Below are 14,820 nucleotides of genomic sequence, written 5' to 3' on the forward strand. Positions count from 1 at the left end.
CTCTGACTACCGGGAGCAGCTGGTGGAACAAGCTGTGCAGATCCTCATTGTCACGTTGGAGCATGAGGGAGGAGGGTCGGCTCACCGTCCCCCTTCCCCTTCCAGCATGGATGAACAGGAAGTAAGGCACCCAGGACACCAGAAAGTGGCCACATTCTGATGTGGTACCTGATTATTCAAAGTATCAACAGTTGACGAACAACAACAGTTTATTTTCATAAAACAATCTAATTTCTCCACAGTCTTCTGGCCCTGATAACCTGTTTGTGAATTATTTATCAAGAATTCACAGAGAAGAGGTGAGTTTTTCGTAGTTTCAAAAAACATTTCAATGTAGTTATTATTTAGATACAAGCTGTAGTTAACACTTTGAATTATTTATAAAACCCACAGAAAGACTTGGGGATATCATTATACTGTAGGTGAAAGAAAAAGAAAAATAGCAGCTCTACAAGCTCCACAACGCATCGCAATGTGACATGTTGTGAGCTTGTAGATCTTGCCAACTATTTTTGCGTGACATTGTCATACAATGCAGTATAAAATAGGGCATTAATTTGTGCAAAAAACATAAAAGGATTATGGAAATGCAAGGTTTCTGCCCAGCAGTGATGATAAATGCACACACACACCCTCCGTTTGCACTCCTCTTACCCAAAGTAATGTTTATGCCTGTGCTTGGCAGGACTATGACTTTGTTCTGAAGGGCCTGGCTCGTCTGCTGACCAACCCCTTGACTCAGACCTACCTGCCCAACTCAACTAAAAAGATCCAGTTTCACCAAGAGCTACTTGTGCTTTTCTGGAAGCTCTGTGATTTCAATAAGGTTGGGCCACTCTCTATTTCTCGGCTTTGATGACAGATATTGTATTAAAAAAAATAGATATTGACTGTATTCAATATGTCCTCTGTTCTCCCATGGCAGAAGTTCCTTTTCTTTGTCCTGAAGAGCAGTGATGTTCTGGACATCCTGGTGCCTATACTTTTCTACCTGAATGATGCTAGGGCGGACCAGTGTAAGTATAGTCTATAATGCCGCCAACAGATGCCCTCTTTATTAAGAAGACTGCACTATACAAAGCCTCACAATACACATGCCCTCTCCTCAAGTTTACTGACGTGTTATCTTTCTTGTCTGCAGCTCGTGTCGGACTCATGCATATCGGTGTGTTCATTTTGCTGTTGCTGAGCGGCGAAAGGAACTTCGGAGTGCGTCTGAACAAACCCTACTCCATCCATGTACCTATGGACATCCCAGTGTTTACTGGGACCCACGCTGACCTCCTTATAGTGGTAAGACCCAGAGACACTTTGGAACCATCCTCGAATAAAGAATGTCCCAAATGTTTACCCAGGACTGATGAAAAATGTTAATGCGTAGATAGGAGTTAGATGCTTATTTTTGTCTCTTAGGTGTTCCATAAAATTATTACCAGCGGGCACCAACGTCTGCAGCCTCTGTTTGACTGCCTGCTCACCATTATTGTAAACGGTGAGTGACACTCGCTTTATCCATGTATATTGGTTTCAGCATCAAATCTTTACAGCTTGGTATGAAGATGTTGGATTTCCGTCGTCATTTACCAAAGTTCACATTTGTCCCTCTCTTTCACAGTGTCTCCCTATCTGAAGAGCCTGTCTATGGTGGCAGCTAACAAACTGCTCCACCTGCTGGAGGCATTCTCTACCAACTGGTTCCTATTCTCTGCAGCCCAGAACCACCACTTGGTATTCTTTCTACTGGAGGCTTTCAACAACATTATTCAGTACCAGTTTGATGGTGAGAGGAAGTTGGCCTAGTATGCTGTGGCACAAAGTGTCTTTTCAATCAATAGCACTGTTGTGTAATTGAATAGAACTAGACCGGTGCCAGTGGCTTGGGGACCAAGAAATCGGGAACGACGCAAGTCTGGAATGCATGCGTGCCCCACCTGGTTATGCATGCAATACCCGTTGTAAGAGCAATCATTGTACCCGTTGTTACCCAGTGTGGTACCCATTACCACATAACTAATAATGTTAGATATTACAATCAATGGGTTATTTATAAATGGGCACCGGCCTACTTGGGAATGATCCAAGTCAGGAACGATGCAAGCCCCACCTGTTTATGTAACACCATTGTACATGTTGTACTTGTTGTCAGAATACGTTATGTACCCATTGTACCCAGTGTGGTACCCAATATCATACGACAGATCGACCAATTATGGCGATATGGGGATACCTGAGGTCGTCAAATGAATTTATTATAGATTGATAGATATATGCGAGTATTTAGTTGGATTTGTGATCATTTGGCTGCTTTTTATATAAATCTTTCTTTCTTCATCCATGTCACCAGGAAACTGCAGCCTAGTGTATGCCATCATCCGCAAACGCAACGTGTTCCATCAGATGGCCAACCTGCCGTCGGACCCTGCCTCCATCCAAAAGGCCTTACAGAGGAAGAAGAAGTCACCAGACATCATTTCACGCACCAGCTCCCAGGAGACTATCTCCATGGAGGGTTCCCGCCCCGCTGTGCCTGCAGAGCCTGGTACACTGAAGACCAGTCTGGTTGCTATTCCAGGTACACACCACTCCTATACAAAGGGTTCGATTTGATGGGGGGGAAGTCCATGCCTCTGCTTTTGATAAACGCCCCCCCCCCCCCCCTTGCTCATTCATTCATAAAGCTGGAGGGGATATGGTTTAACAATATTGTTTATCACAAACAATATTGTTTTTCTTATTCAAAATAGCAAGCTCACAACGCATCACAATGTCGCGAGCTTGTAGATATATTTTTCGTATAATGAAGTATATAGAGTTTTTATTTAAATAAACTTTTTCTATACAACATCTCCACCTATATACTGTTTGAATGTCACGTACGTAGGATGTGAACAACGCATTCAAGGGACCTTTGTCATGGTTTCCCTGGTGAATCTGTGGATTGTGGTCACCTGCAGGCATTGATAAGCTGACAGAGAAATCTCAGGTGTCAGAGGATGGGACCATGGTGTCCGTGACCATTGCCAAGATAGACTCCCTGCACGCACCCCACTCAGACCAAAATGCCAATGCTGGGGCAAGTGACACAGAATCAAATTCAGGAAGAGAAACTGAGGTAATTTACTTTACTGTGTGTGTGTGTGTGTGTGTGTGTGTGTGTGTGTGTGTGTGTGTGTGTGTGTGTGTGTGTGTGTGTGTGTGTGTGTGTGTGTGTGTGTGTGAGTGTGCATTTGTTTGAGAGAGTAAGAGAGGGCTCCTTAATAAGTAAATGTCCTTTGCCATCCAAGGATGTTTTCTACACCGAGGCTGAAATGGATAGAAGACGTTTGTCAAGTGCATCTTCAGTATCGTATTGGGCTCCCACACAAGACTGGGTTAGTCACTTTGTCTTTGATCTCTTGTCCATCAGTTGACACGTTTGGTTTTGCTGAATGTTTCATTGATCACTTAATGATCGTCCTCTGTGCTATAGGTTCTCTCTTGGAAGTGTAAACTTCCCCTGCAGACAATAATGCGCTTGCTGCAAGTACTAGTGCCCCAAGTGGAGAAGATCTGCATCGACAAGTAAGGAAATGGGTTGTTTGTTTGGTTGGTCAGCAGAGGGAAGACCTGCTCTGGACATATTATTACTACATGCACTGACTTAAATATGTTATTCTCAACCTTTTTCATTTCAAGGACTCCCAGTTTGATATGCATTAGCCACGTAACCCATTTGATATGATTTTTATCTCTGGGACCCCAATCTACTCAGTGTTAATTTAACTCTGAGAGTGTACAAATTTGTACACACTCTGAGTTAGAGCTGTAAGGGTCTATTTGATTCCTGGGGGTACCCAGGCAGACACCATTTTGAGAACCAGTGATTCAGAGATACTCGTCCAACATTTAAGTACATTTCTTCCAGGGGTTTGACAGATGAGTCAGAGATTCTTAAGTTTCTCCAGCATGGCACACTCGTGGGTCTTCTACCAGTTCCTCATCCAATCCTCATCAGAAAGTATCAGGCCAACGCGGGCACCGCCATGTGGTTCCGTACCTACATGTGGGGTGTTGTCTACTTGCGGTGAGTTGAGCAGTGCACCTGCAAATACATGAATGCACACTGCGTCGTTTCGCCCTTTGAGTAGACATTGAGATATTTCCCATTGCTGCTAAAGATATCATGCCTGCCTTAAGAGGTAGCTTTAGCTGCCGTTCTGTACTTTAACATTATATATTTCTTATATATAATCATTAAATGTTTTACTTCATTACATCCAGTAGTATTACTTATTTTTGGATTATCTTGACATATTGTATTGTTGTTTGTACAGTCTAAGGCTGTTTGTACCTGTACGAGTAAGTGACAAATAAATCACTACTGATTCTCTTGATTCTTGACATCGGTTTCTATGTTTTTTATAGGAACGTGGACCCTCCCATCTGGTATGACACTGACGTGCGCTTGTTCGAGATCCAGAGGATGTAGACTGGACGTTTGTTGACTGAAAACTACACTGGTTCAGCTCCAGGCAACTTTTCTTTTATTCATATCTGCTGGTTCCACAGTAAACACCACTGTGTTCAACTTGCCTCATAAAGACCATCATAATGCCAGTTCCATGCACAGCCGACCTAGATACAATGGATGGCTGGGGTAGACAACTCTCAGACTGCAGAAGATGGGAATTGGATGAGGCCATGTTGGAATATTCGTAAACACAAACAATGGTGTTTATACAATTCCTGAAGACCTCAAGACCACAGAATGTCAAAGCAGAGATGACTGGTTTGTTTGCCAACAGTTTAGCCTATTTTCCAGCCAGTGTAGAAGTGACTGTGAAATTCTCATTGGACTTTGGGTGCTTTCTAATGGAAGCATGACACGACTGCTGTTTGATATATGTTGTCTTACGTATTTGCCATGCTTAAAGTGAACTTCAACTCTTGTTATCTATTGTTGCATTTTCTTTGTGACAGTAACTCTGCAGGCCTGAGAAATGATAACTATTACAGACTATATTTACTTTTATGTATAGTATATGACTACGTTTTGTCTTAAATTGTACTTCTGAGTATGCTGTATATAATATTGATGTTGAAAGTTGTAATTTATCTGGTCATGAAAATATATACTTCCAAAGCATTTGACCACAGTACCCCTGATGTTTATGCTTTGTGTAAAATTGACATTTAGATTGTTTAAGTATTACATTTCCTATTCCCCCTTTGGTTGCTTTTGGCTTTAGTTGAATTCCCCCTTTGAAATGTATACTCTAGTAGTCAAGACAGGACAATAAGATTATTTGAAAACTTAATTTCCTCCAAGAACAGTAGATGGCACTATAGTTCAACCATAGTACAGTACACTGTAGACTGGAAACACATCCGATCACCTTGTCATACTGCAGAATGTCTGATTCACAGTAATGTAATTGAAACTTCAGCCTTGCAACTACAGTTCTGATACTAATATTTATTAATTTAAGACAAACTTTGTCTTTTTTAAAAACCCTAACCAGCCCAATATACCATAACAGAAGTTTACAAATGAATGCTCCCAGTATTTTAATTAAAAGGAAAAGAAATACTCCAACTTGAATTATATTCATCCTATATCGGATTTCTGTTTGCGATTGATATCAGCTCTGAGAATTATACTCCGTACAGTTGCCTATGCTTGACACAAGATTGCACTACTTCATCTTCACTACTACTCGCCGTCTAAATCGCCCAATTCCTATTGATTTGAGACTGTAGGAGTGATGTTATTTTGCTTCCATAATTAGTGTGTGTATATATATTTATATATTTATTAAAGGATTAATATATGACCGACGTAGTATGTGGGAATACACCAAACACTGTACAGATTAATCAAATGAATGACAAGACTACTTAAAATATATTATAATATTTATTACTGTCATTTCAAACAAATGGCTATAGTTGAAGTTAAAGCTTGGTAGCTTGATTCAATATTTATTTATACATTAATTTGATTTGTGTGCATACCAAGCAGTTTGCTCAAGTTGCTTGATTCAATATTTAACTATTTAGAATATGTATATTAATTTGATAAGTGCCAGTGCCCATCCCATTCAAGCCCTTTTAACATTAACGCCACATTACTAATCATAAAAACACATGACACAGATATTCATTCTAATGAATTATTGTGAAATTTCTAACATTAGTAAGTACTAACATTTCATTGTTAGTACTGTACTTGAACAGTGAATTTGTAAAAATAGGACTTTAGTCAGTGAAAATGAAATAACTAGTTAAAAAAAAAAAAACGTCTCCCCATTCATTAGGCCTATATCTGTCAAGAGATGCATGGATGTTTTTAAAATGAGTAACATGGAGTTTTAAGTTAAATGGGCTTGAATAGGATCGGCAGGGCACTTTATCAAATCAATATACACCTCTAGATTCCTAAATATTGAATCGAGGTACTTAAAAACTGTCTGGGGTGCAGACAAAAGCCAGGGTAGACGTGACAATGTCACGAGAAGTGTGAATTTCCCCTTCAAAAACGAAGTAATTTTGTTTTACTCTTAAAGCAAAATAAATCGAAATAAGTCAAATAAAGTTAAAAGAAAATAACAAATGGCTATTGTTGACAAAGAGTTAAAAACATTTTTTAAATAAAGTTGCAAACTTAAAAACAAATTGCTATAGTTTTAAAAGAAAGTTAAAAGAAAATAACAAATAGCTATTGACAGAGTTAAAAACGTTTTTTTTAAATAAAAGCTTATAAAATTAGGATGATTTAAACACCCATATACACTTCAAAGAGACTTGAAATTGAGTGCATGCGGTAGAAGATTCCAAAAGGCAGTCCAATATTCACAATAGCAGCCCACATGGTAAACTTGTAGAATTTTGTCTCGAGGTAGTGGTCAAACTGAGGACGCGCACCAAATGCAGGCATGATCCAGAGCTGTCAGTACAAAGACAAAAGAGACATGATCAAGATATTAACAGACCAACTAAGACTCACTTTGCAACAAATGACACCCAGATAACTGAACTGTTATCGAGCGGTCAAGGTTTAATGCGATGGAACTTACAATTATGTTACCAAGCAGTAAAAAGGTACAGACTTCCTTCAGTACCCGTCTCTTCCAACTGAGAGTCGCAGCCGGGCTCTCTTTGTCCTCAGGAAGAACGCTCATCTCTTGGTTACATTGGCAAGCTTGAGCATTCGTGTGCAGCGCTGCCTCCTGTATTACGTAGAATGGCTCCCGATGAAGGCCCTCTATGATGAAATAGTTCTGCAGTCCGAGCTCGATCACGGTCATCAGAGCACAGGCCAGGTTGAGGCCGTTCAAGTAGCCTTCGGCTCCAGTTGCCACCACAGCCACAATGGTGAAGTAACTGATAACGAACTGTCCGAGAGACGCTCCGATTAGCAGCCCCACATCCAGGGTGCGTGAGGGGTTCTTCTCCGATATGTGTTCCCTATGGTCGATCCTGTAGATGGTGCAGCCAAGTACCATCGAGACAGACATCAGGCTTACTATCACTATATTCATTGTGAAGTAAATCGTCAGTGCATCGTTAATCCACTCCTCGTCGTCTTTCAATACATAAACCTCATACACTATGAAGGCTGCCAGACCTGCCACTACAAGGAGAATTCCTGTTACAGGTCCGACAAGATAGATGTTCTTGACACGAAACTTGACTTTGTGGCTGATGTGGTCATCCACATAACGGCCAACGTTTTTCCACATGACATAGGCCATAGCAGAGGCAAAGAGACTGTACTCAATGTTGAAGGGATACAGGTAGTAGTAGGCTGCTTTGAAGACTGTACATGCAGAGTGACTACAAGTGCACTTGTCATCTCCATAACTGGCTGGGAAAAAAGGGGGGGAAAGATAATTTAGCTGGTTGTAATTTTCTTAAATCAGTGCTATCAGTCAAGAAACTATGCCACTTTGCTATAACTTAATCAGGTTTCCCTACCTCTTAAATAATCTTCTGTGCCATTTCCTATGTCAGGAATTTCAGTTTGATGAATCAATTCTTCAGTAACTGCAGCCATCCACAGCACCAAGTTAGTAGAGATAGTCAGAGTAAGACCACACCTTACAAGAGGGGGAAACATGAGTCCACAGCCATGTTTAAAGGAACGCTTCAACTGTATATCCAGGGTTCGATTTGTAAAATAGATATTGTATGAAATCTTTGTATGAAAAGTAGCATATCTACAAGCTCACAATGTGTCGCATCGCTGTGCATTGTGAGCGTGTAGATTGCCAAAATGTGTAATTTTCTATAGAAAATAATTAGAAAAATGTGAGACATTTGCCCAAAATAGGGACACCAGGGTTTATGTGGTTAACATACATTTTTTATTAAATTCTTAAACTGTGATATTATCAAATGCATGTTAGTCTACATTTCCCAAAAGGAAATGGTTGTATTTAATTCAGTCTGACCAGAAGCAGGGATAAAACATATCCCCAATGGCGATAAAAATGAATGACCAGAGGGGGATGTCAAAAGCAGAGACACGGATCCGCCCTCCGACAAATCGAACCCTGTGTATATCCAAATCAGCCCTCAGTCACTAATGCTCAGATAATACTACATCTGGCTACTCGCTCTGTGTCTCAAACACAGCCCTGGGCTTATTGGGTTATCCTTTCAGCATTATTTTGTATAAATCTGTGTCACCATGCCTTTTTTCAATCAAAAGCTGTAGATAGCTCAAAAATGCACTTGCCAATGACACCAGTGGGGATTTCAAGCTATTAACTACAGCCTTGCTTCGTGGAACAGCTTTACTAGTTTAAACCACACGAACCCTATCGTCCTATTCTGGGCATGTCATGATTTTCAACATTCAGCAAGAATAGCTAATCCGCAAGCTCATAATGCTGCAACGTGTTGTAAGGTGATTGGTTGTCTAGAGATTTGGTGTAGGGGAAAAATGTAGGGCGCCAAGTACAGACCCCTAGGGGACCGGGGTCAATCAAGTTAAGGGTTTAAGTTGTTAAAGCCCCTGCTGATAGCTTGAATTCCCAAGCTATCTGCTGCCCGCCTCATACCGTGAGTAGACAATGGTACAGTTTTATAGTGAGCATTAGTGAGGACCCATATGAAAATAAGGTTGAAAAAGCTGAGATTACCGAGTAAAATTTGAATGCAGCTGCACACAGTCCTTTGCATGAACCCATAGGAAGTACGTCTGAAAGGCAAACATGGTTGTGTTTGTTTCCCCAATTGAGCCAAACATCCTGCAGTCAATAGACAGAGTTATGTACTTACAACAGTGTGTTGTTACACAGAATGTAATTTTATCAGCTGCACCAACCTGAACAAATAAGAACACAACTTGTATTACTGGGAAGGCAACCTTCACAGCAGAATCACAATGGAGGTAGCCCACGTGGTAGGCGATCTTAAATATGTCCATCATCAAACTGAGAAGGCCAAAAAGAACGAGTCCAACTGCAAAACAGTGGTAAACAGCCATTATTTCCCATAATACACACAGTATAGTGCAATCCTGAGTGTTAATGGACCCAAAAGGGTCCATAGCATCCCTCTTCCTGGCATGTCATAATAGGCAAACATTCTGCGGAAATTCTGCGGAAATATCTTATCTACAAGCTTGTACAGTAGGTCAGCTATTTTTGGCTAAGAGATTTGGTGTAGGGGGGGGGGTCGCTGCCTGAAAAAGGTTGAGAAGCCATGGGTAAAAAAAAAGCCATAAAAATACCCCATCACCTCTGAGCCATACAGGTCCGGCATGGGGGTCGTCGTGTGTCGCTTCGTTATTTCGGAAAGTGACTGCCGTGTAGAACATCATCCAGAGGATGGTCAGCAGGAGGAGGATGATGAGGAAGATCTGTCGGTGGACAGCGGTGATGGCCACACTGTTGAAAGCACTGCCAGTGACCAGAGCACAGCCCAGGATCAGAGTGTTGACACAGATGATGCCCGACAGCAGCCAGCCGCCGCCGGTGTGTGCCCTCTCCACCACAACGTGACTTTCTGCACCTATTGACTTCGGGACTGAAAAGTGCTGAATGTTGTCCATTTCAGCCGCAGTTTCAATGTTGGACGGGTGGGCCATGTGAGCTGCGGTGTCAATGTTGGATGGGTGGGCCATGTGAGCTGCAGCTATGTTGTTGGATGGGTGGGCTGTGTGAGCTGCAGTTTCGATGTTGGATGAGTGGGCTGCGTGAGCTACAGTTTCAATGTTGGATGGGTGGGCCATATTATGAGCTGCATTTTCAATGTTGGATAGGTGGGCCATATGAGTTGCAGTTTCAATGTTGGATGAGTGGGCCTCTACAACTTTCTTCTCGTTCTCACCCTCAGGGGTCTTTCTGAAGAACAAAAGAAAAGTGTCCAAAATAAAACATTTAAACAGTCAGCTGCAATTATATTATAGCCTATATGAACATAGACGCCTACGTTGTTTACCCAAATGTATGTGTCTATGCAACCAGAGATGGTGGCGCATTAGCCTTGGATCCAAGACGTTCATCTGTCATGACCGTCATGGATGAACTTCAACCTGGTGTCTGCACTTTTCTCTTTTTGGCCCGTACATCTACATAAACGTTCAGATTTCAAATACAAAGTGCTTACCCCATGGCCACGGATGTTACAATTATGTACGGGCCCTCAGAAGTACCCGTAGTTTCTGTATTGTTCAATAAAAATCATTTTAATCCGATCGGTGGCCATTTTCTCAGTTATAATACATCAGAGTGCAACTCGCCTCCCAACCGACAGGATCACGTAGTTAAAAGGAGAAAAGAAAAGGATAATAAGGAGAAAATGGCCACCGATCGGATTAAAATGTTTTTTTATTGAACAATACGGAAGATAAGGGTACTTCTGACGGGGCGTACATTATTGTGACATCCGTGGCCATGGGGTAACCACTTTATATTTAAAATCTGAACGTTTATGTAGATGTACGGGCCAAAAAGGGAGAATGTGCAAAAACTATGTTGAAGTTCATCCATGACTGGGGCGCATTTCTGTAGAATAAGAACTTCTGAAAACTGTTTTGAGCAGGAATATGAGATGCGGACATAAACCAGCTGCCACCTGAAGTTATGTTGGATTAGTTAAGTGTGAATTTACAAGTGAACTGTAGGTTACATAAATACAGAGTGACTCATCACATTAAAACAATATACTGTTTACCTATAGAGGAGTAAGGTGCAGGTCTGCAGCATCTGTCGAGCTTTACGTTTCATATCCATTCGTACAACAAATTATATGGATTCAAGCGTCCAAGATTTGTTTGACGTCGAGATAAGTGTAGGCCTAGTTAACAGATTATTAAGCCTATTTACGACGATGCTGGCTAAAAAGAAAATAGCCTTCAAACTGCTATTATCTGCTGATTTGTTAAAATGCCACCCGAACGTGATGCGGTTCTACACACGTTGACAACCAAAGATAGCAAAAACAGGTGCGATCAATATCAACTAATTAAGTGGGCAGGTGCTAACTGGATTCAGTGGACCCCTGAGAACACTGGGCACCATTTAAAAATATATATATATTATTATTTATTCATTTTACATTTTATATTTTATTTTAAATCAAATTCATTTTACAAACGAGGCTCCAAATACAAAGGCTATAATAATTGTAGTCGGCTATTACATTTAAGATCCGATATTTCTACAAATTTCATTTTTAGGTCTGATAATGATGCACCATGCATGTTCAAATCATGTAGCCAACTTGACATTATTTCCGACCATTTTTCCAAAACATACATTTAATCTTTATTTTTTATTTGGGAAAAACAGCCAATTTAACGTTGAGGTGCCCACTGGATCTGTATCTGGCCTGTCACCCAAGCCCTCACTGACACTCCATGACCATGTTGAATCATTCAGAATGAAGTTACATTTCTGTGCTATTTGGGATTAAATGGCTATGATCAGAGGTTAATTTCAGGAGCTAGTTGTCAGACAGCTGGCCAACCAGCTTGAACAGCATCATCAGCCATACTGACCAACTGATCTACAGGCCAGTGGTTCAACCCCCAGGGGGTCCCCAGATGACAGCGAAGTGACAATTTAAGGACTTTTAAGACCTTTGTAATACCTAAAAAAAAGAAAGAAAGAAAAAAGACCGTTACTGCATCAAAAGTAATCAACAAACTATACTATAAAAACTGGTGAAACAAGTTTGCCAAATTGTCAAATAATAAGAGAGAGGCAAAACTATTTAAAATAGCCGAAGTTCACTACGCCTCGCTTTGCAATCTGCTATTTTCACAATATTTATCTGTGGAACCGTCAAACTAAATTCAATGCCTCAACTCCCACAATTCATAGTGGGAGTAAAGCACCTGTAGACATTTTATTGTACAGCATTTACATTCACTGGATATCCAATAGCCTAATTTCATGACATGAAATATTATCCCATTTTCTGTGGAGCGTTTAGGGTTCTTAATGGGCAAATTTGATCAACTCCAGACAGTTACTTCTGCCTTGGGCAAAGACGCACGTAAAAGCCTATGGGCTTGAAAAATAACTTGTAGGCACAACCCCTTTACCAAAAGGCCACACTTTTAGCCTAAACCACCCCCACTGAGTTCCACACCCACCACCCACGACCCCTCTACCCGCTTGAGGAGCACCCTAGCCCCGCTTCTATCCTCCACACCTCCCGGGGTTCCCAATGATAGCGTGTGCGTGTGTGTGTGTGTGTGTGTGTGTGTGTGTGTGTGTGTGTGTGTGTGTGTGTGTGTGTGTGTGTGTGTGTGTGTGTGTGTGTGTGTGTGTGTCTGTGTGTCTGTCTGTCTGTCTGTCTGTCTGTCTGTCTGTGTTAGCATTATTTGTAATAGATGCAGAATTGATAAACAATAATGAAGATAAACTCAGACATAATTTGTAGTTATTAATTTACACTAGGGGGGATCTAAACACTTGAATCTGCAATCTGGAATAAATAAAATGTTATAACAAATCTGTGTGGTACAGTAAGTACTATATAACTAGCACATTGGAGTTGGAGGTGCGCTCTCTCTACTCTTCATTGTGTTGCCACTGGTTAACTCTTAAGCACAATATCTCCCTTGGAAAAGCAGGAACAGCTTCTTGGCAGAGAGTGGTAGAAGTTTGGTCTCACACAATCTGCTTTGAATCACGGGTGGACATGAAACTTACAGACAGCAGCTTTAAAAAACCTTGCTTGCTATGTATTCGCTGTTGTGGAAAAGGTAAATATTTTACCGGTGACCTGACTATAAAACTGAGTGTTTTCCAGACCTCATCAACTTTACACTACAGAACCCTGTGTGCACTCATGTGATGGTCACAAGCTTGGAAACAAAGGTCACCTTAACATTCCTTCAGTCAGCCAGAAACACCAGACATGCCAGACATGCTCCTTCTCCTCTGCCTTTTTGGGGCAACCGATGCCTTGTACAAGCAGTGGATCCCTGATACAAACTATGAGAATACTAGCAACTGGGATACAGGGTTTGTTCCATGCGCCCAGAATGGAGTTCACTTCTTAGCCCAGACAAAAGTCTCTATCTATGTGGAGACTATTCACTCTGTGCTAGCGCTGAGGTTGCCACTTGATGGTGAATTCATCCTCAACTCTAAGGCTGGATTTTACGTCGGGGGCAGTCAGGAGGAACCTGGCTGTGGACCAGCTGGCTTAATCAAGTTCAATGTCTCAGAAAACGTTCAGTGGCTCAACCCAACTCTGTGGCAGGTGGCCGCATCTCTGGATGACTTGGAGAAGAGACGTTTCCTGTTTGCTGTCCATGAGGAGACAGTCCCCTGCCAGTATGATGATGTGGTATTCAAAGCTAAATCGTCATTCAGAGTGGATACCACGTCCAACTCTGCTACCATCCCTGTCCAAACGGTGTCTGTTCTGGGCAAGACTTTTAGTAGTAACGATGAGTTCTCCCGATACCTTGGTTCAAACTCTGGTCGACTGCAGTTCCAGGGATCATCAGTTGTCAACGTGGGAAGTCCAGGATGCAGTGATCCTTCTGGTTGTGACTGTGGGAATTCTGCAAAACATGACCGCATCTGTAGCAGCGTGACAAGTCCAACTGTGACCTGTAAGAAGCCTCTCCAGCCTGCAGGACATTGCCATGCTGTGTGTGGTGCCATTGTCACTGTCTATTATTCAGGTGGATTCAACCTGGAAGCTTACAGACAGCGGCTGCAGCACCTATTTCTCGTAAAACCATCATACAAATCTATCCAGCTGGGAATGTCCAAAATCTTCAAGTCACAACGACTTATGGGTGTAATCCCTTTCGGAAGCTCAGCTGAGATCCAGATTGTGATTCTGGATGGGGAGACCGGTCCGCAGGCAGGTTTGATTGCAGAAGCTCTGGCTCGTGAAATTCTGAAGGATGTCCATTCTGAAGGGTCTCACCTGGGCATTGCTGGGGCAGAATTCCAAGCCTCCTCTGGCAGCAGCAGCAACGATAAGCCAGGATCTAGTGCTGGGGTGGTGGTTGGAGCTGTGTTTGGGGTTCTAATTGTATTGACACTCATTGTAGTCATGGCCGTCCTGGTTCGGAAGGGGGTTGTCCATGTGCCAAAAGTTGTCATGCCCTCAATGCCCTCACTACCATCGATGAGCAGCTTTAAAAAGAATAGTGATGTTGGGGAGCTTGGCGGGCCTCTCGACCATGGCTTTGCAAATCCAATGTTTGACAAGCCCACGATGATGCCTCCTGAGTCCACTCTCTACACAACTGAAGTTAATCAATCAATCTCCATGACTCAGTCAGGTGTGCACTTTGTAAACCCAGTTTATGATGACAATGAAACTGATTTCAATGCCTGACACTTGCTACAGTGC

The 14,820-nt window shown here is 41.9% G+C and overlaps 3 protein-coding genes across 3 annotated transcripts in view; 2 read left to right on the forward strand and 1 right to left on the reverse strand.

Moving 5' to 3' along the window:
• The window catches only part of hid1a (HID1 domain containing a), an 11,898-nt gene extending 6,192 nt beyond the window's left edge, over positions 1-5,706 (forward strand). The window contains exons 7-19 of the mRNA XM_080447279.1: positions 1-121; positions 243-299; positions 686-826; positions 926-1,016; positions 1,142-1,293; positions 1,414-1,492; positions 1,616-1,780; positions 2,345-2,572; positions 2,955-3,112; positions 3,285-3,371; positions 3,470-3,561; positions 3,905-4,063; positions 4,405-5,706. The exon at positions 1-121 is cut by the window's left edge and continues 90 nt beyond it. Coding sequence (XP_080303405.1) covers positions 1-121; positions 243-299; positions 686-826; positions 926-1,016; positions 1,142-1,293; positions 1,414-1,492; positions 1,616-1,780; positions 2,345-2,572; positions 2,955-3,112; positions 3,285-3,371; positions 3,470-3,561; positions 3,905-4,063; positions 4,405-4,468 — 1,594 coding nt within the window. The 3' untranslated portion in view covers positions 4,469-5,706. The remainder of the gene's footprint in view (positions 122-242; positions 300-685; positions 827-925; positions 1,017-1,141; positions 1,294-1,413; positions 1,493-1,615; positions 1,781-2,344; positions 2,573-2,954; positions 3,113-3,284; positions 3,372-3,469; positions 3,562-3,904; positions 4,064-4,404) is intronic.
• A 1,048-nt stretch (positions 5,707-6,754) lies between these two features.
• Positions 6,755-11,222, reverse strand: LOC308099422 (proton channel OTOP2-like; the record flags this gene model as incomplete). Its single annotated transcript, XM_080448166.1, has 7 exons — positions 6,755-6,925; positions 7,056-7,846; positions 7,957-8,078; positions 9,126-9,184; positions 9,311-9,447; positions 9,727-10,331; positions 11,164-11,222. 7 exons carry the CDS (start codon positions 11,220-11,222, stop codon positions 6,755-6,757), a joined length of 1,944 nt encoding a protein of 647 aa, XP_080304292.1.
• A 2,137-nt stretch (positions 11,223-13,359) lies between these two features.
• On the forward strand, positions 13,360-14,805 carry amn (amnion associated transmembrane protein; the record flags this gene model as incomplete). Its single annotated transcript, XM_080448167.1, has 1 exon — positions 13,360-14,805. One exon carries the CDS (start codon positions 13,360-13,362, stop codon positions 14,803-14,805), a length of 1,446 nt encoding a protein of 481 aa, XP_080304293.1.
• Between the last annotated feature and the right edge of the window lie 15 nt (positions 14,806-14,820).

The sequence above is a fragment of the Gymnoscopelus braueri genome (genome assembly GCF_963280865.1).
Source record: "Gymnoscopelus braueri genome assembly, chromosome: 13".
Lineage (NCBI taxonomy): Eukaryota > Metazoa > Chordata > Actinopteri > Myctophiformes > Myctophidae > Gymnoscopelus > Gymnoscopelus braueri.